Below are 19,704 nucleotides of genomic sequence, written 5' to 3'. Positions count from 1 at the left end.
TTTTATTTCTCTTACACAAGTAGGTAGAAAAACTATGGTTAAACATGTTCTTAATTCTGTACCTATATATCAAATGGGTACTTTTAAAATCCCTTCACAACTAGTCAACAAACTCAACACCATTTAAAGGAAATTCGGGGGTTATACTTCTAATAGAGGATTAAATCCTATATGGTGGAACAAAGTGTGCAACCCAAAAAATATGGGAGGTTTGGCTTTCAGGGACCTAGAAATGCTTAATCTAGCATTGCTTTCCAAATTAGCTTGGAGACTCTGCACTGAAAAAGGTTCTCTTTGGACTCAAATTATGGATAGCAAATACTTCAAGAATGGATACATACTTCATCAAAAGATAGAGGCTGAGAACTGTTCCTATACATGGAATGGAATCACAAAAGGTCTTACGATAATTTAACATAATTTCTTCATGGAAGTAAATAATGGTAAGAAGACAAAGATTTGGCTTGACAGACGGATACCAGGATTAACGGAACCACCAGTTTCAGTGAATGACTTTCACAGATTTTACCAGGATGTGGAGGAGTTACTTCTACCAAACACCAACACTTGGAATATTGATCTCTGGACTCAGCTCTTTGATCCAGATACGTCTCTCAAAATTCAAGGTATCTTCATGGATACTTCAAAAGAAGATGTTATGTTTTGGATGCCAGCAAAAGATGAGAAATTTTCAGTTAAAAGTACTTATAAGATGCTCACCATGAGTGATGGGAATATTCAAGTAAATTGAAGGATAATACAAGATTCAGTCTGGAAAAATTTACGGTAGAGTAACATACCTCACAAAATCAAAGTCTTTGCTTGGAAATGCACCCATGATATTCATACAACAAGATCCAAAATAGCACTTCCATTGATTCTCAATGTGGAATATGTGGTAGCAGTGTTGAAACAATAAAACACCTACTATTTGACTGCAATCACTGAAAAGTTATCTGGAGAGGTGTCAGTATCGATATTGAAGCAGAAAAAGATGGTTTAATAGTGTTTCAGAATGGACAAAAAGTTGGTTCTCTGGCAGTCACAAGACTCTAGATGAGAAACGTCTTTACACACTAATGATTGGGGCTTCGATTCTTTGGAAGGATAGATGTGATTATCTTTCAGGGAGTATATCTCTTAACCCTTCTAACTTTGTGCATAGAATTCACTTCCATCTAAACTCTCATTTTCAGAATAATGACATGCTTACCCCCAGCACTCCATTGATTCATTATCTAGTTGTAAACCCCCTATTCAAGGCAATTTTAAGTTCAACGTTAATGACTCATTTGACTATGACACTAACCAATGTGGTACGAGCATTGTGCTCCGAAATTCTGCAGGTAACTGTGAAGGTATTAAAGGATATTACACAGATGGAGTTCTAAGTCCAGAATCTGGTGAATGTATGGCGATACGTGAAGCTTTAATATGGGCAAAGGAGATGCAACTAAACAGGATACACATTGAAGCAGATGCTAAGCTGGTGATTCAATCAATAATGGAGAATTCTCTTTTGATTCAATGGAAGAATAGAAACATTCTCAAAGAAATTAAACATCTAAGTTTAGCTTTTGATTATTGTAAGTTTTCTTTTATTAGTCGAGACGAAAATCATGTGGCTGATGTTGTAGCTAAATCTGTTAGAGAATCAACAACCTCATGGCATTGTTTCAATAACTTTCTGGATGATATTTATAGTCTCTTAACAAGAGACCAAAACAATTCATCCCCTTCATCACTAATTTTTTTTTTTTTTTTGCAGTAGATTATGGAGAAGAAGATAAAAACAGAGAGAGAGAAAGATTTCTTATTGATTTTAGTCACCCTATTACATAGTTATATTATCCCTTATATACATACATAGTGAAACCCTATGTATCAACTTGGGCCGCACATCTATGGGTCGTAGGCCTACAACACTCCCCCTTGTGCGGTCCAATAGAACTTCCTATGCAGTGCCTCACATATAGTGCTTCGAATGTAGTTCTTAAAATTTCGTCCTCTCCTTGATGACTTGTGCCAAAATCAGTTGCCTCATTAAAACTTTGACAAGGAAAAACCCAGTGGGAAAATACCTTGGTACAACTCTTCACATGTAGTACTTCACATTTTGTCTCTTATTTTACATGTAGTTCATCACATGTAATACGATCTTCAAAGATCGTCGAGTCTAAGTTAACTGTCTCGTTAAAAATTCGTCAGGAAAAACCCAGTAGGATAAAAACTGAACTAAAGAAAAAGAGTACAATATTAATTAAACTTAGAACATAGTTAGGTGCGTATACATTGCCTCATTAAAACCTTGACAAGGAAATCCCAGTGGGATAAAACCTCGACGAAGGGAAAAAAGTACAACAAGCAGATGCAAGTAAAGGTGATCTGTTGCAGATGATCACTTTGCTCTGTTGAAGTTAACTAGTTACTTCACAACTCCTAAGACAGGAAGTCCCCGTGGGAAAGACAATATCCTTAGCTGGGAAATTACATTCCCGGTGTTTGTTGTTGTCTTATTAAAAACCTTGCCGAGTGACAAAACCCTATGGGAAAAAGCAATCTCGGTGAAGAAAAATAGTTCAATACACCACTAAATGCTCCCCCTGATGTCAGACAATTTTTATTAGTCTAATGCAGTCAAAAGGAGTTTAATCACCCTTTACTTCGGTGACTTGAATGTTTATAAGACCATGTTGTTGATTCTGGAAGTTACTTTGCTTAACGGACTATTGCGTTTCATTTCTTTGATTCAGATATTTTCAGTAATATCAACGCGATATTCAAGTCTGTAACGTTCAACATACTTGATGTTTTTAGTATTATCTCGTTAAGAACCTTGTCGAGTAACAAACCCCTTTGGGAAAAACTATTCTCGATCAAAGGGAAAAAGAGTACAACACATCTTAAATTTCGAAGTAAAATATGTCGACATCATATCCTTGGATCCTCCTCCTGATGTCGGCATCTCCCCTTGATTACTTTCAGAGTTGTTATAGACAGTTCCTTTAGTCATATACTTTTCGAAACTGAATATCGGTAGTGGCTTAGAAAATAGTCTACCATATCTCCCCTTGATTACTTTCGTTGGGAAGAGATTATTGTTCCTTTATAATCAACAACCTTTGGATTGCAGTTCGTTCGCATTCTTTTTTATGTCTTTGCAGGGATAAAACAAACTCATGTCAATGGTTACTTTTAAGTACATGATTACATTCACTGTACCATTCCAATGACGTTGCGTTAGCGCGGATCTATATCTAGCTAACAAGTTCCATGAGGGTGTAAAATTTAATCGAGTATAGTACTATAATAAGTACAACAATGCGTATATTGTACTTAGATATGAGAATTTCATCTCCCAATACATCTTCGTCATCTTCCTTTAGACGAAATGGTCACTTACATACATTTGAACCTCGACTAATCATGGGAGTTCTATCAGGATGCATGTCTTTGTTAAATTGCCTGAGAACTTTAGACATATGCAAACTGGTGGAAATAATATACCACAAGCTCAGTATTCGGTCGAGCTTTCCCCAGATTTTTCATCTTAAATTCGGATTTCAAATAGCTTTTAAGGTTTCTTATTACATCAAGAGTACCCATTACATCTTTACCGTCGATATAGATAGCTACAATTCCAAATCAGGAACTTTCTTGTGAATACGCAAGGGAAAATAACTTACTTGTCTATCCCCTCCAAATCAAATAGCCACTTAGACGGGTATACCACATCCGCCTGATTGCTTCAATCTAAAAGTGAGCGTTCTATCTAACTGTAAACGCACTCTGTGGTTTAGAGTCACTTGATTCGGGAAACAAATGGCTATCAAGTACTTTTGTAAATATCTTTTATCTCTTGATTCTTTCAGAGATACGTAACAACCACATACATATGCTGCATTTCAAGTCCTTTGAAATTACCAAACTAACTAAGTAGCGGAACACTATAAAGTTCATTACAAGAGAACAATTCCAGGGTTTTGTGAGATACCTCGCGCCACAAGGCGAGTCTTTATACTTTAAGACTGCTTTCTTCTCATTATGCTTTGTGACAAATTAATCATGTATGTCGAATAGGCTTTACACTTGGTTGGTTAGCACTACCACACCAAACACCTGTATATTTGTCAAAGAACCAAGTTCTACCTGGATTGTATAGGCTCAATATGCTATTTATTTGAAATTAATCAAAATAAAGCATGGTTCGATCTCATTGTGCTCTACTTCTGAAGCAACTATTTATGGATTATATCATCACTGTGCAAGCATGATCTTTCCATTGACTCATGTGCATTCTCATAATCCGTCAGGATTTCATTGTTCTCTAGAATCATTTAAAACTTTGGAGCGTCCTCCAGTATTGATTCATGTACATAGTCAGAGACAATCAAATGAGATAATTTCATTAATGATACAAATTAGGTTGTGCCTTACTCATCTACTTCCTTTCTAGGTGAGCATTGATCGAACCTGGTTGTCTCTCCATCTTCCTTTATGGAGCCACGGCCTGAACTACACTTCCACCAAGTGTAGTTGCAACACCTTAGTCTATGGTGTACCTCATGCTGAGGATTCCTAACCTTGCAGCTGGTATGTGTGACCTTGTCACTTTAACGACATCAATGTACATTCTGATAATCGATTATTCTTTGTCACTTCACATTTACATTTGTGGAGTATAAGAATCAATATGAGACATAGTGGGAACAGACCACGACAATTCCTGTCATTCCCTTAGAAAATACGTTTTCTTATCTCCCCTTAACGACGGGAAGACTGTCTCATTAAAATGACAACCCGCAAATCTAGCGGTAAGAGATCTCCTGCCAAAGGTTTTAAAAATATGGATAATTGTTGGGAACTCATTTCCAACATAACTACTTAACAGTTTTGAAGACCCATTATAGTACGATGTGGAATCGTAATGGCACATATATAGTACAATCAAAAATGCGTAAGAACACGAATATCAGTCTTAAATCCAGTTATCAACTGGTACGCAAAAAAGGTTAACTAATATTGGGTTCTAAAAACGAATTAAGTAAGATGCGTGTAATATTGCATATCCCCAAAGCAATAAAAGATAGGTTGGTGCGCATAACCTATTCCTTAGGTACCATCTGTAACCTTTGATGGTAGCCTTTGCGAGACCATTGGATATAAGATGCTCTATATTGATCCTACTAAACATGCAATATTCATCAAGTCCTTTTGATGTAAATTCTCTAGCATTAATAAGGGTGGTGAGCCTTTGCACTTTGTATTGTGTAACATGTGCTAGGAGTTTTTAAACGCAAATTCCTTGGGAACAATAACTAGTCCAAAATGTCAAAACATTCACCAGAGCCATAAGTCACTTTAATGGTCCGCATTCTGCATGAATATTTTTCTAAATTTCACCTTGTTATCTTTGTAATATGGATTGTTTACCATTTGCATCTTAGGATGGTCTCGATCCTGTTTTACTGAAGACTTTGTAAAATGAGTGATACATGCTCTTACTTAAAAGCATAATGGGAGGGAGGAGGGGGTTGTGCATCTAGTACTTTAGAAAACACTTATTGAGAGATATGTCGTTACTTCGCATTCTGTCAGTCTTTTTCCTGTTTTTGTTCACTCAAATAAAGTGATGTTCGCATGAGTCCTTTCAAAACGATTATCATGTCACAACCAAAGTTGCTTTATGGTTATGCCCAAAGCTTGTATGAGTCAATTCCCAACATTTCATCGTCGGAGTCAATATGGATTCAATAATCCAAATACAATAGTGATTTACATTTCACTAGATTGACTCATTAGTTTCTCTAAAATACATTCCTTCCAAATATATTAAAGACGATAAAAGATGCAATCAATTACATTCTCATCAGAGTGAGGTTCCACATGATATCCATTTGCATGGGTTTCTTTGGAAATTAACAAGGTGTGATTATCTCTCGGTACATATAGAGATTTTGTGACGTATTTGTTTTATCTTGAAAACAAATTTTTGAGTAGTGTTGCGCTCGATGATCCAATCCCTGTAGTCACATTATAAGGAAATAGTTAAGCAACTAGTTTAAATTCCTTAAGCTAATGGAAGAAAAACAACTATGAGTTAGACATTTAGGGCTTGAGAGTTTTAATAATTGGTGTGACCTTATAACGTAATAAAAGTGGGATTCAAATCAAGTACTTTAGACTGAATATATATTACGTCTCACCCAATATATCTCAAGTGCTTTAGAGAATTTATGTCTCGTGTTTTCATTCCATAGGTGCAAATATTGGATCTAGTTCAACTGAATAAGATAGTCAATTGGCTCGGCAAAGTTCTTGATTCCATTAAAGTTGATGTGAAAATTGGTTGCTACTATGATACACACATTACATTGTATATATCAACACCTATGACCAGGTGTATTTCCAACTCTTTCATTTATGATGGGAGCTAGAATTACATCTTAGCTTCATCCCATATTTAGCCGATACCTGTACTTTGGTGTCATTACTACTGGGAAAAAATACATCTTTGTCTCATGATATATATGTCCCCTTTCACATGCTTTATATGAGTCATTACGTATAACCCTTATTACTTCGGGGTTCTTTCCATTTTCAATTTGGCTACATTTAACTTGATTTGAGAAATTTCTTTATCTCAATAGGACAAGAGAATCTCACTACACATGTACACCAATTACTTTAGGTTGAGTAGATTACTAAAGATAGTTCTCTGGTTGTCATATTTCAACATATACTGGTTCGTTAGTATCATAGATGAAGTAGAGAAATGGAAATTTTTGACTCATATCATCTTTTGTGAGTTCTTCCACAAAATTTGGAATACATGTGATTTTATTTGCAACGTATATTTTGAAAATAGCGAATCTTAATAGTCGAGCCAGTGGATTGCATCCCACGGAACATTTCAAATTTGGGAAGAAAATATCAAGTACCCAATAATGGTGCTCAAGTACTTTTAAACCCCAAATAAATACATTGGAATTGGGTTGGTACAACCAATTAAACAAAATACACCATTAAACAATAGCCCATTATCATATTCAAGAGAACTAATACCATTAAGACCAAAATTCTTAATGATTGAGATCAATAAAAATAATTTAAATTGACCGTTTATATGTTGTTGACTTATTTTAAGACAAAAACAAACAAAACTAGGCATATTCTAAAAACAAATAAATAAGCCTAGCATATAAAAACTCGCGTTATAGTTACATATCTCAAAATTTGGTTCCCACCGTATATAAACAAGACCGAAACAGTCTTATTAGTCACGCACACCCCAGAAAAACTAGAAATGAACAAACAGGACAGACCGGGTTGACTGGCTGGACTAGACCGGACCGAGTTGACTGGATGGACTGAACCGGACTAGGTTGAGCTGGACCGGGTTGGACTTCACTTCCAAGTATCAGATCAGAACACTATCGATTTTTCCTTCTCCTCCGATTCTCAGAAGAATTCAAAGCCGCGGATTAATATCGCCAAATTCGACCACAATACAAACATACACATAATCAATAATAAATTCATTATAAAATGAATACACTGAATTGATTGGCTATAAAATATAGGTGTTTAATGATTATTAAAGATTAAACAGTAAAAGGACATTAATGATTTAAAGAAAATCGTATGACAAAAAAAAATGGACATCCTATTCTAATAAGACGGAGACCTATTTGGAACAAACCAAACTAATCACAATCACAATCACCCCAATTACCAAAAGAAAAAATTTGATTAAATATTGAAAGAAAACAAATAATCGTGTGATAGTAAGAACCACTGCGGACATTGTGAGAATAATTATCAATGCTAATGGAAGACAAGCACATATTTGATACTGGTAGCGACATTGATAGGTGATGGACAATTCCTTTATGTGCAATCCCCTAAATATAATCATGTATAAGAATTACAAAGGTTGGTATACATCCTATTAGTGGTTAATCAATTATATACAAAGAAACCTAGAACAACTACCAAAACAGACAAAATCAAGAGCCACATGGATACAAAACTCATACGATAAAGATGGCATACGAAGGGAATCACGTCTACATTGAAGATTTAATAAAAAATTAAAACATGGCAGACAAAATAAAAAGCAGCATACCACAGTTTGATCAATATCATACTCAATCGAATACGGTGGAGATCTAACCTTGAGATACCGTAAAAAAAATGTGATGAATGAGGCGGAACCCGGCACAATCAAAACTCTCATCATGTTGCACTTCTGATGTGTTGATTGGTGTTTTTGATTCTCAAGGGATTGCAAAAACAAATCAAATCCAATTTTGAGCTTTGTGGTACAACATCGTGGTGATAAAGTTTTGCAATAGATTATGGAGAAGAAGATAAAAGACAGAGAAGGAGAAAGATTTCTTATTGATTTTAGTCACCCTATTACATAGTTATAGTATCCCTTATATACACACACAGTGAAACCCTATGTATCAATTTGGGCCGCACATTTATGGGCCGTATGCCTATAACATTTTTATATATTTAAAAAAAAAATTAAAAAAAAAAAAACACGACGCTGCTTACTTGATGATTTTTTGAAGTTGTATACTTGTATAGGTATTCGCTTCTTGACTCCATCGGATGTCTAGTTGGGATCCAAATTTGTTACATGTTCGGCTTTCTTGTGTGTCCCTGAAGTGCTTGGTACATGTGTGTTAAAATGTGCAGTTGTTTGAGCTTTTCTTTGGATATATTCTTCTCATAGACGATCCTTGAATTTATCTTGTAACATTCTTTTCTAGCCATATCGAAATGAGGTATACAATTTCGATACATAAGCAAGCAAGCCATTCATCGTTAGATTTTATTATCTACGGATGATAAAATTCAGTTTATCTTTCCTTAAAAACTACAGTTGTCAAACTCTATATATTAGAAATAAGTCCCTAGAATGTATATTTATTTATCTCATCCTTTTATTTAAACCTTCTGTCTTGTTTATTAATCCTTTTCCTTCGTGGGATCTTCTTCTACCTTCTTCTACTGCATACGTTAGTTAGAGATAGACCCCCTAGAAGAAAAAAACCCATTTCTTTCTTTTCCTTCTTCTCGGAGTGATTGCGCAGGATTCGATAATACGCCAAACTGTTTTTTTTTTTTCAATTTGTTTGATTTTCTTTGTTTTTGGTGATGTTAAGATATGATTAACCTAGAGAAGCAATGATAATTCTTTTGAAAATCTAATAGATTAAGTGATTATCATCTCATGGATGCAGTAACTTTTTTTATTAGCATGTTGTTGACCATACATTATGCCATGGACTTGACAATATATGAAGAGCACATTTGTGTTCTTACCTAGAAATTAAAAGATTGAAGTTGAACGTTAACATGATTTTGGACAAAAACAGAAAAAATCACTAATTGAATTACACAATAACATAATCAATGCTTCAAAAGAAAAAGAAAAAGAAAAAAACATAATCAGAGAGTCGTGCTGTGACGAGGGTATTCTCGTGACAGCTTCCGTAAAAGTGCACCTAAGAGCCGTTGGATATTGTATCATAGATCTATGCATATCTCAAGGTAGGAAATACCATCTAGTCCTAGTAATAATATATTATAGAGAGTCTAGTCCAGTTGACTCAGTCAATTGTCTGTTTGGTCCTTTTTAAAAAGATATATTATAGTTTGGTCTAAAAAAATTATGGTTTGGTCCTAGGGTGACGTCATGGATGATGTAATTGTCATCTTGTAGTGGCAGAAATACCCTTTTGGGACCATTACATCATCCAAGACGTCACCCTAGGACATATATACTCAATTATCAAGAGAAAGGAAATCATTTTCAGATTTACTTTCTCTCACCTCCATATTTTCAGATTTAGTTTTTCTCTCTCTCTCTTTTCTTCTGCTGCTGCATAAACTATGTAGATTTGTGTGAGTTTTAGGGTTTTGATTTTGCAGAAATGATTATGACCACTTGCAGAGATGATAAAGATGATGAACAAGACGACGACTTGCGACAAGATTCTTTGTTTTTCTTCTCTGTTTGATGTTGTTGCAGTTGAAGATGATGATGAACACGATGAAGATGATGAAGACGACGATAGATTTATGTGTTTCTTCGTCACAAGATTTGATTTTAACTTTTTCTGTTGCTGTCAAAGAAGATGAAGATTGAAACGAAGATGATGAAGACGATTTGATGTTTGTTGCTGTTGTTTGATGACGATCGATATTGCTGTTGAAATCGATGAAGATGATAATTTGTGTGTTTAGGTTTTTATATGGAGTTCATTTCTGGAATAAACTCTGTTTTTTTAGGTTTTTATATGGAGTTCATTTCTGGAATGAACTCTGGTTCTTTTAGGTTTTTATATGGAGTTCATTTCTGGAATGAACTCTGGTTTTTTGGGTTTTTATATGGAGTGCATTTCTGGAATGAACTCTGGTTTTTTTAGGTTTTTATATGGAGTTCATTTCTGGAATGAACTCTGGCTTATATGTTTTCTGGAAAAATAAGTAGAAATTAACAGGAGTTCATTTTGACGAATGAACTGCGACAAGAAAATAAGTAAAAATTAACACGGAAGGGTAATTTTGTCTGTTTTATATTTTTAAATTATCATGGACCAAACAGTAAAGACGTTTTCTCAAATGACTAAACAGACATGGGACCACCTAAAAAGGACCAAACGATATTTTTCCCTATCTCAAGGCAACTTTTAGAAAATAAAAATATTTTTATTGTTTTCATTTTATTTATTATTTTTATTATCTTATAAATCCCCAAATTCTATATTATTTATTCTAAAGTCCTTCAAGTAAATCGCTGGTTTTTATCTCGTGAATGAACTTGTATTGTTATTTTCACTTGCTTCCTGAAAACCTAGCACAACAGCGTTTTTTCTCACATGGATGAAGACTCGATCAACTTTGATCATGATAACTTTGAGGGGATTAATCACGGGGAGAAAACGTACAACATTAACGGTACATACATCGTACTTCTGTACTCTTTGTATGTTATTAGGTTTTAGTGTATATCGGTTAATCAACAATCTAATCTAATATCACCCAGCTAATTAACGAGTATATGGTTTTCGTATGTTTTGATCATCTGGACTAACTCTTTGGAACTCAACTTAATTCAAGATAGGATTGTTTTAGTTTTTTAATCACTAACTTGGATTCTTTTTTATCTTTGGCGGGGAGGAAACAAATTTGCTGCTAGAAATTTTGTGGGCTGAAGTTATGAGAATTATTGATTTTAGAGTATTTTTCTTTTTATTGGACATATAAATTTAGATAGTTGGAAATAAGATTTTGAACTTTGTTGAGATTAAATTACATATCTTTTGTTTAAGTTAAGTCCTCTCTTGAAATGAATAAAATATACTTTCCATATGTGAGTTTTTTTAATATCTTCTACAAAAGAGTGAATATTGCAGGTGCTAATACCATAACCTTTGTGGTTAGTGGGCATTTCACTTTTGTGGTTATTGATCCCTCCATTGAACTACAGTAATAAAAGCTTAAGTTTATTCAGTTTTTGTCTGTACAAGATGTAACGTGTGACTGAAAGAAAGTAGAAACCGAAACATAGATAAGCAACTTCCTTATTCTTTCTTAATCTTGGATTCTCTCACAAATTTCTCATCATTCTAAGTGTGAGTGGACTCATTTCATTGCTTACATCCGACTGTATACATTAAACTTTGCGTACGCGAATTGATAACAGACTGTAACTGATCACTGGCTAGGTTGCGCACCCATGTAGGAATATAAGCAGGTTCTGTTGTGTACCATTTCAGATCGTTTTTGGATACTGCAACGTTGAATCTCTCGCAAACCATTTCTGACAATGTAAAGTTAAAATGTTCCGTAAGTAATTATTTAAGCTCCATAATACAACTATACAATCTGTAGTCTATACAGTTGGTTGCTATTTGGCCGGTATTTTATTTTCCTTGTTCGTATGCATGTGAAATCCGTGTTCAAGGGTGGAGCGCTATCAGTAGTTACAGAATCCCATAGAGAAAGTTTTATAACAAGTTCAACACCTTTCGAATCGTAGGGAGTAATATTGTGGAACTCCATTTCCAAGGAGCCCAGAAAGTCGCTCTCAATCACCTGATGCCTGTACAAGATTTGAAGAATGTTTACGTCTTTACTTGGAGCCTCGGTTGCTGAACCGTCTAATCTGGGCAAATATAACTTTTGACGAAGGTGCGTGTACAAACCAGTTTGGTTTCTTTATTAATCATTCAAGCTCCCGTTTATTAATCATTGATTGAAGCATCCAAGCTCCCGTTACCTGATCTTGGTAGTACGGACCAAAATAAGTCTCTAATTTACTACCGGGACTAAGGAGCAAATAATATAAAATGTAAGGATACGAAAATAATAAAAATAAAATGAAAATAATAATATTTTTGGTGACCATGCTCTTCATTATGCCAAGGATGTTGGGATTAAGTTTCGGCATGACTTGGTACGCGACGTAATAGCTGACATCTGTTACAAAACTGGTGTGCATGCTCGAAAAGAAGTCTCCCTTGGTCTTTTGGCTGATGATAATAGAGACTTGCATCCGACTGATATTCTTGTTCGTAACTGGGAGAATGGTCAGGATGTTTGTATGGATGTTACAGGAGTCTCGCCCTTTACAGGTGAAGGCATTCGTTCTTTTGTCCCCGGCCAAGCTATTGCAAAGGTTGTTTTGCGTAAGCGTAACAAATATTCGGATCAATGTGCTTCTCATGGTTATGGTTTGGGTGTCCTGGCCTTTTCAACTTTAGGGAAATTGGATGACGATACTTTGTGTTTTTTAAGAGATTGAGGAATTGTCCAGCTAGTAATGATGTCAGTAGTGTTGTTGATAAATTTCTTTATTATAGATTAGAAGTCGCTATTCAAAAGGGGGTTGGGGCTCAGCTTGTTGCTCGGCTTCCAACGGAAGCTTTGTACGATTTTTAAGTAATTGGTTTTTCTCTTTAATAAAAATATTTTTATTTTCTAAAAGCTGCCTTGAGATATGCATAGATCTATGATACAATATCCAACTGCTTTTAGGTGCACCCTTACAGTATCTGTCACGAGGGTGACCTCGTCACAGCAGGACCCCATAATCAAATTTTGCCAAATTTTTCCTAATTTGTTTTCTTCTTTTGTTTTGCATAATCACAAATTAATGTAGATAAGCCCAGATTTTATGGTCATAAATCAAAGAGGCAGAAAATCTAGCTTCAATCATCATGATCTTCAACCACTGTGAACGGAGGAGGAATAGTTTCTTTCAGGGAAGAAACCATTGATTTTTGGATGAGAAACCATTGATTTTTGGATGATATTTCTTAAAACAATTAAGATGCTGAGGATTAGTTTTATTTTATTTTGTAAAATAAGGTAACTATTTTTAATATCTAGAGTTTGACAGCTGTAGTTTTCAAGGAAAGATGGACTGCATTTAATCCAACCGTAGATAACAAAATCCAACGGGGCATGGCCTGCTTGCTTATCTTGCCGTCCCGCGCAGCAAATGAATGACACGGTTCAAGCAGAGTCGGCACAAGAACTCCGCTAGCTTACATCAACTTTGTGGGTACATAAACCAATTGGTAGTTTCTGATCTCATTGAAAGTTGCATAGTATCAGTTGTAAAATCTTACTAAAAGAAAAGATTGTATCCACGTTTTAAGGCGTTCAAAAAGGCAGCCTGTCGACTCCATCCCATATTTTATAAACTAAGGAAATTTGCAGGGGAAAAAAAAAGGGTGTTATTTACTATTGCAACAAAAATGCTGACACATGAATATAGAAAGATAGAAAGAAACAAAGATGCACAACCTTTTCTTCTATTTTTTCTTCCCATTCTTTAATTTTTTGGTTTGGCAAACAGGCTAAGCCATTAAGTTATGATTCCGTTGAGTTGTATCAACACTAATGCCATTACCAACTACGTGAGCTAGGCATTCTAAAAAGCCTAGAAGACAAAATGTGCTCATTATCCACGGAAACAAGGATTGCTTTTCCTAACAAAATTTTCCTTTTGAACTCTGAGTGACGTGATCAAACAGATTTACAGGGGTTCAAATCTGGCTTTGACGAAGAAAACCTGCACGACATGAATACAGATTCTTCAGTGTTTACAGAGATGACGATTTTCTTTCCTACGGGGTCTTTTGGGTGTGGAGGTAGACTGCAGAGTAGATTATTCTCCCCATTCATGATATGTAACTAAACGTGAAAATCGATTTTGAGTCAAGTGTTTATTCAATAAAAACATGCAAAGAAAAAGTCTAGAAACTACTAATCACCTTCTTTTATAGACGAAGGAATCAAGGGTCAGTAAAACTATCAGAATATACAACCCCAATAGTAACAACCCGTGTCTCTTGGAGTTCATGGGGTTAACAGATACACTGTCAAACTCTACAAAGTTGGTTCCTAAAACGCATATAACCAAGCAAACCCAGTTTGAAGTTTAAATGACTTGGGAGCAAGGCCATTTATCTATCAATCATCTTTATGATGTAAAACACTAGGTTTGTTATTATTACCATTGAGCGCAGCATGATAAACTCGCTTCTCAGCCAACCCAATATCTGCGAGGGTTAATTTACCCTGAAAGCAAGCAAAAAGTAGATTTGGTATAAGATCAAGTCATAGGAAACAACACATACTAATTTTCTGAGTTACGAGTGATAGTGCTTTCTATTGTGAGGTGTAACTTGGAAATTAGTGCATCAAACAGGAACTTGTTAGTTTCACAAAGATCTGGCACGATCTAAGATACCCACATCACAGTGGGTATGAATATGACCCAGTTTAATATTAGTATATTTCAATTGAAAGAAAACCACTAAGGTTCGGGTTTTGCATCAGCACAAGAAGATGAGAATCCAGATACTCCGGTTCAAGGGGCGCTGAATGTTTCACAAAGAATCTCCCTCTAATGAGTAAATAAACATGACGAGAGAAATCACACACCTCGGTAGCCAGTAACTTTCGAACATTACTAGCGTAAAGTTTTGGATCCTCCTTTTCTTGCTCTGAAGGATGATATACAGGCAAGCGAACCACTTCAATGTGATTGACAAACTGACAGAGGAGCAAAACAATATGGCGAACCTGCAGACAAGCATAAACTTGGAACATGACGGAAATGAAACAGAAAAACAGTGTGCTGTTTTCAAAGAATGAACTAATAATTCAAGACCAGGTGACAATAGGAAAGTATGCGTTAACAGTCTTACTCCAGGAATGTCAGGAGTACAAAACCCATATGCTCTTAAAAGTGATGCGCGCAAGTAAAGATTTGCTTATCAAAGCCCCTTCCAGGTGGTACTCACCCCAGATATGGTATCCCATGCTGGACTAAATCTTTGGTATGGATATCTTAAAATTACTGGAAGCACTGGCGCTTTAGCTATAAATGCACCTGTCTTGAATGGAAGGAGAAAATCACCATTTGTGGTCGTGCCCTCTGTCATCAACAAAAGAACAGTCACGCCAAAGGTAAAGTTTATTCAGGCACTAACATTAGCAAACCCTCAATTATAGAAATGACAGTAGCTATACCAAGTGATAGTGTAGGCATCCTAAACAGGGGATTCTTGGAACACATCAACCAATGACTAAGTTAAGGGAGTGATAACCTGGAAAAAGCAGCATCAGTGGAGCATGTTCATTCTGATGGGCTTCTACGATTCTATCCGTCACAACCCCTACGAGCAACGACAATAGTTAAGTTTGAAATTACAATTCATCAGTATAGCATCCGTATAATCAACAGAAGAAATGTTTTTTTCAGACCCTCTATGAAAGAAAACAAGAAAAAAGAGACTTTTTGATAGTTCACGGCTTCATGCTAAAGAAACAAGATGTTGAAGTGCATAGGCACTAAAAAGTTCTTCTTTTATGTGGATTTTAATCACATTTGGTGAAACAAATACTTCAAGCTACAGGAAAGAGAAGTATTTACTTGCCTAAACATTCTAATTTCTTTGGATTGCACTCCTACTATCTTTTTGAAACATTCTAATAGGGTTACAATAAAAAATTAGATATACAGGAGTATATTTTCTTATATCGCAGAAAACCTGTACTATCCTGCTTTGGAATTCAAAAAAATATTATATATATTTGAAACCTTTTAACAACAGTCAAGCTAAAGAAAAAGATGATATAAGTGCTTTAAAGTTTAATTACAAAAAACGCTCTTCCTTCTTTGTGATTATGACTAATATTCAATCACAGTGTTCATAGAGACAGTTTCAGTTGGCAAGATGAGGCGTCGCCTCGCTCTGCTAAAGCAAAAGAATAGGTCAATATATTATACATTATTCTGTATGTTATAGAAGATTAACAAGTTATCAATTTAGTCTCTGTCAAACATACTCACTGCCTTGATAATACAATGCTCGCTTAATTTGTCATTCGCAGGCTACAGTAACATCCTTTATCACTTTTTTAATCTTCACTTCAGTCTTCACACTAGTACATCAATAAATGTGTATCTAGAATCTAGGGTTTAACTGGAGAATGATCTTAAGGACTCTCAGATGTCTATGAACGCCCTTCGGAGTTAAAGAGATTTTTGTTTATTCTAGAAACTCTATATACCATAATGTTTATTGACTTGATTCTTCTAGCAATTTTGTTTTAGCAATGTGAGGTGACACCTTGCCATTTTCCTTTAAAATTTAACTGCACATCCACTTTGGAGAGGTTGCTCCTCCGTCAACTATTAAGTTTTACGAATTGCAGATCATTAAAATTTAATATCACCTGTCATAATCTACACCAAACAACAATTCAAAAGGCAAAAAATATGTTAAAAAGAAACGTACCAGCTACACCCTTAAATTCGGCAGATTTTGACTCCCGCTGAACATAAACACAGCCAAGGCACTTGCTGTTGTACATACGCATTAAAACACATAAGGGTTGTCCACAAAGTTTAAAAACTAATAATCAATGTAACTGAGAAGGAAATCCAGTAGCAAGATAGTACTAGCGTGTGAACATTAAAATCTCCCAACTGTTCTGTAAATGTGAACAAACCTTATGAGGCCGACAAGAGGGAGTTTAGCTACTGATCTCTTCAGCAAGAGGAAAAGGAAAGAAGTGCATAAACATGTCAGTCCCAAAACAGAACAAAGTGGAAGTGGGAAAAGTAACTCAAACAAGTTTCTACACCTGACTCAAACAATAAACAATTTCTACTTGCAAACCCACCTTTGCAACAAAGCTAGGGAAGGATGAAGACATGTGATACAAAATGTCCAAGTAAGATACGTGGTTAGATATGATTGCTCCGGGTCTTTCAGATTCTTCTGATGGCCCTTTCTTTTGATCCTAATAGAAATGGAGGAAGAGAAAATCAGAGAATATTTATCATTAAAACCGTGAATGACTGATATAAATATAAGGAGTGCTATTTAGCACACCTGCTTCTAGTGCATATTGAAAAACTAGTCCTTCCAGCGGGGCAACAATCAAATGATTGAAACACCACATTATTTTCATTGCCTAAACACTGATAAAAGCATTATAGTCCATGTTTCATGAACTGTTAAGTACACTTGCATCAAAAGTGATTGCAAAGAATCAAGTACCAGACATACAGTTTACTTCTAACCCACAGTTCAATGATTCAATAATTATTAAAACTTGGTATTCAATAATTCTCTAGAGCAGCATAAAAATGGGTCAAAACCAACAAATTATTAAAACCAGTTGAATATGAAAATCCAAACTAGATGGTCTGTTTCTCCACATAGGCAGTCAAAGTTAGCATCATGTTGATCTCAACATAGCCGCAATTAACAATTTTTGCTCTTTAAGCATCACTTCCTTGAGAGTAGATTTGAAGGTTTTCCCTGATTTGTTTGGTTATATTATCATACGAGAAGGCTACAAGAGCTCATTGTTGTTAGGGGGGATTTCAGAAGTCCTGCTATTATACATTTGGTTTAAATGTTATTGATCACTTTCTAGTAGATTCACTAGTGTTTCATGATTTACTAAGACATTTCATCTAACAATAGCTGGGAACAGCCCAGTTGGACATGGGGATGACTCTAGTAGTTAATTTTAAGTTAGTAGTTCCAGTCCTAGCAGTGACCTTTCCATAGAATTACTCGCTCTACTTGGGATGATAGAAGTAAACCCTAATCTCAAAAAATAACAGTAATAAGCTTAAATAAAAAGCAAAACAAATTATACCTCGTTCGCCAATTTCTCGACATAAGTTTCAGTGATCCAATAAAATCCATTAGCAAACAGGATAGCCCTTGAACAAAATCTCCCAAAAGCAACAATAACATTCCTTCTCCACCCAATTAAATGAGCATAATCTTCTTGTCCATCTTCTCCCTCTTCTCTATTAGGAGCAGAGAAAAGAGTACATAATCGACAAACTAAATAATAAAAAGTCAGAATCGCAACCGTAACGATTAATCGAATCGGTAATAATGTAATCATAGCTAGTCCAAGTAAGATTTTCTCTTTCAATGATATTTCGCCTAAACCCATAGTTCCATATACATCATTACGTACATAAGCTGCAAATTTCTTCTCAAGTTCTTGTATATCTTTCTCAGTATATGAAATATTATTATCAGAATCACCAGCCTCTGATTTTTGTAGTAATGGTTGATTATCTTTTTCTTTCCCTTCTTCCCTTTGGCTATTTTGACTTTTATTCAGGTTGGTGATATCCTTTAGTTCTGCTTCCATCTTGGGAAAAAAAAAGGCACTCGAGAATTTTAGAAATCCCTAATTTTGGTCTGTTTGGACCATGACAAGAAGAAACTAGTTTATCAAGTATTCTTACTTGAAGAAGAAAAAGAGAATCTTAGATGAGATCTGTGACGTTCGAGCTTTTTATTACAAAATTCAGAATCTGTTTCTTTTTCTTTTTTCTCTTTTCCGCCCCGGCTTGATTACCTAGCTTAATTGGGGGCCATGGAATTTTGGTTCCCCCAAATTTTTCAAAGGTGTAAAAACGGGAAGATGAATATACTATTTTATCCTTGATTAATATTTTTTTTTCCAAATAACGATTCTCATTAACGACCCTTCACCGACATTAACGACAGTTTACGATCGGCATATACATCATGATCAAAACAATAACGACTCTAAATTGTCATACACTAACGACTCTTTTTAGAGATTAACAACAGTCTATAACGACATTTCTAAAACATTAACGACTGTTTAAGTCGTCAAATGCGTAACCAAAACAGTAACGACCCATCCAAAGGGTCGTCAGGGAATTGATCATTTTTATGACAACCCAAATGTACATTTCCGCCATTAATGAATCTTCGACAGTTTAGAGTCGTCATTTAAACAGTCTAAGCATTAACGACTGTTGATGGTCGTCAATGAAATTTTTTAATACCTTGACGATTTCATACTATCTGGGCATAAAAAAAAAAGTTAGACTAAAAATTGCAGACAAAAAATCTGGAAAAAAAAATTAAACTCTAATTAAGTAAGATTATCACTAATTAATTAAATTTTAACTCTAATCATTTAGGGGCATTTTAGCCATTTAAAAAATATTTTTATAAGGGATGACCCAAATTAGATTATGGTGACCTTTTTGTCCTCTAGTGCATGCCCCCAATCAATTCTGATGGCCCCCAATCAAGCTAGGCTTGGTTGGGGTATATCCAATAAGACAAAATCTGGTTATTTTGAAGT

General features: G+C 35.2%; 1 protein-coding gene across 3 annotated transcripts; it reads right to left on the bottom strand.

Annotated features, from left to right (window-relative positions):
* Positions 1-13,734: 13,734 nt before the first annotated feature.
* On the bottom strand, positions 13,735-18,881 carry LOC113357074 (lysophospholipid acyltransferase LPEAT1-like). Of its 3 annotated transcripts, XM_026600340.1 has the most exons (9): positions 18,217-18,880; positions 17,227-17,346; positions 17,053-17,090; positions 16,839-16,903; positions 15,645-15,713; positions 15,339-15,472; positions 14,977-15,117; positions 14,547-14,610; positions 13,735-14,101 (listed from the first exon to the last, which is right to left on the bottom strand). In XM_026600340.1, exons 1-9 carry the CDS (start codon positions 18,727-18,729, stop codon positions 14,076-14,078), a joined length of 1,170 nt encoding a protein of 389 aa, XP_026456125.1. In that variant the 5' UTR covers positions 18,730-18,880; the 3' UTR covers positions 13,735-14,075. The 3 variants fall into 3 exon arrangements, 2 of the variants coding, with proteins under 2 accessions (XP_026456125.1, XP_026456124.1); XM_026600339.1 differs by lacking the exon at positions 13,735-14,101 and having other exon boundaries at positions 14,241-14,610; positions 18,217-18,879; XR_003363415.1 differs by lacking the exons at positions 13,735-14,101; positions 14,547-14,610 and having other exon boundaries at positions 14,981-15,117; positions 15,243-15,472; positions 18,217-18,881.
* Between the last annotated feature and the right edge of the window lie 823 nt (positions 18,882-19,704).

Source organism: Papaver somniferum, chromosome 3, assembly GCF_003573695.1.
Source record: "Papaver somniferum cultivar HN1 chromosome 3, ASM357369v1, whole genome shotgun sequence".
Classification (NCBI taxonomy): domain Eukaryota; kingdom Viridiplantae; phylum Streptophyta; class Magnoliopsida; order Ranunculales; family Papaveraceae; genus Papaver; species Papaver somniferum.
Note: the sequence above shows the minus strand (reverse complement) of the source record. Positions and strands in the feature narration are given on the sequence as shown.

Excerpts from the sequence above, each read along its gene's own strand:
- LOC113357074 (XM_026600339.1), bottom strand. The coding sequence starts at position 18,729 with ATGGAAGCAGAACTAAAGGATATCACCAACCTGAATAAAAGTCAAAAT. Across the intron at positions 17,091-17,226 it reads TCCCTAGCTTTGTTGCAAAG|AGATCAGTAGCTAAACTCCC; the intron begins GTGGGTTTGCAA and ends CTCTTGCTGAAG. Across the intron at positions 16,904-17,052 it reads CCTCTTGTCGGCCTCATAAG|CAAGTGCCTTGGCTGTGTTT; the intron begins GTTTGTTCACAT and ends TATGTACAACAG.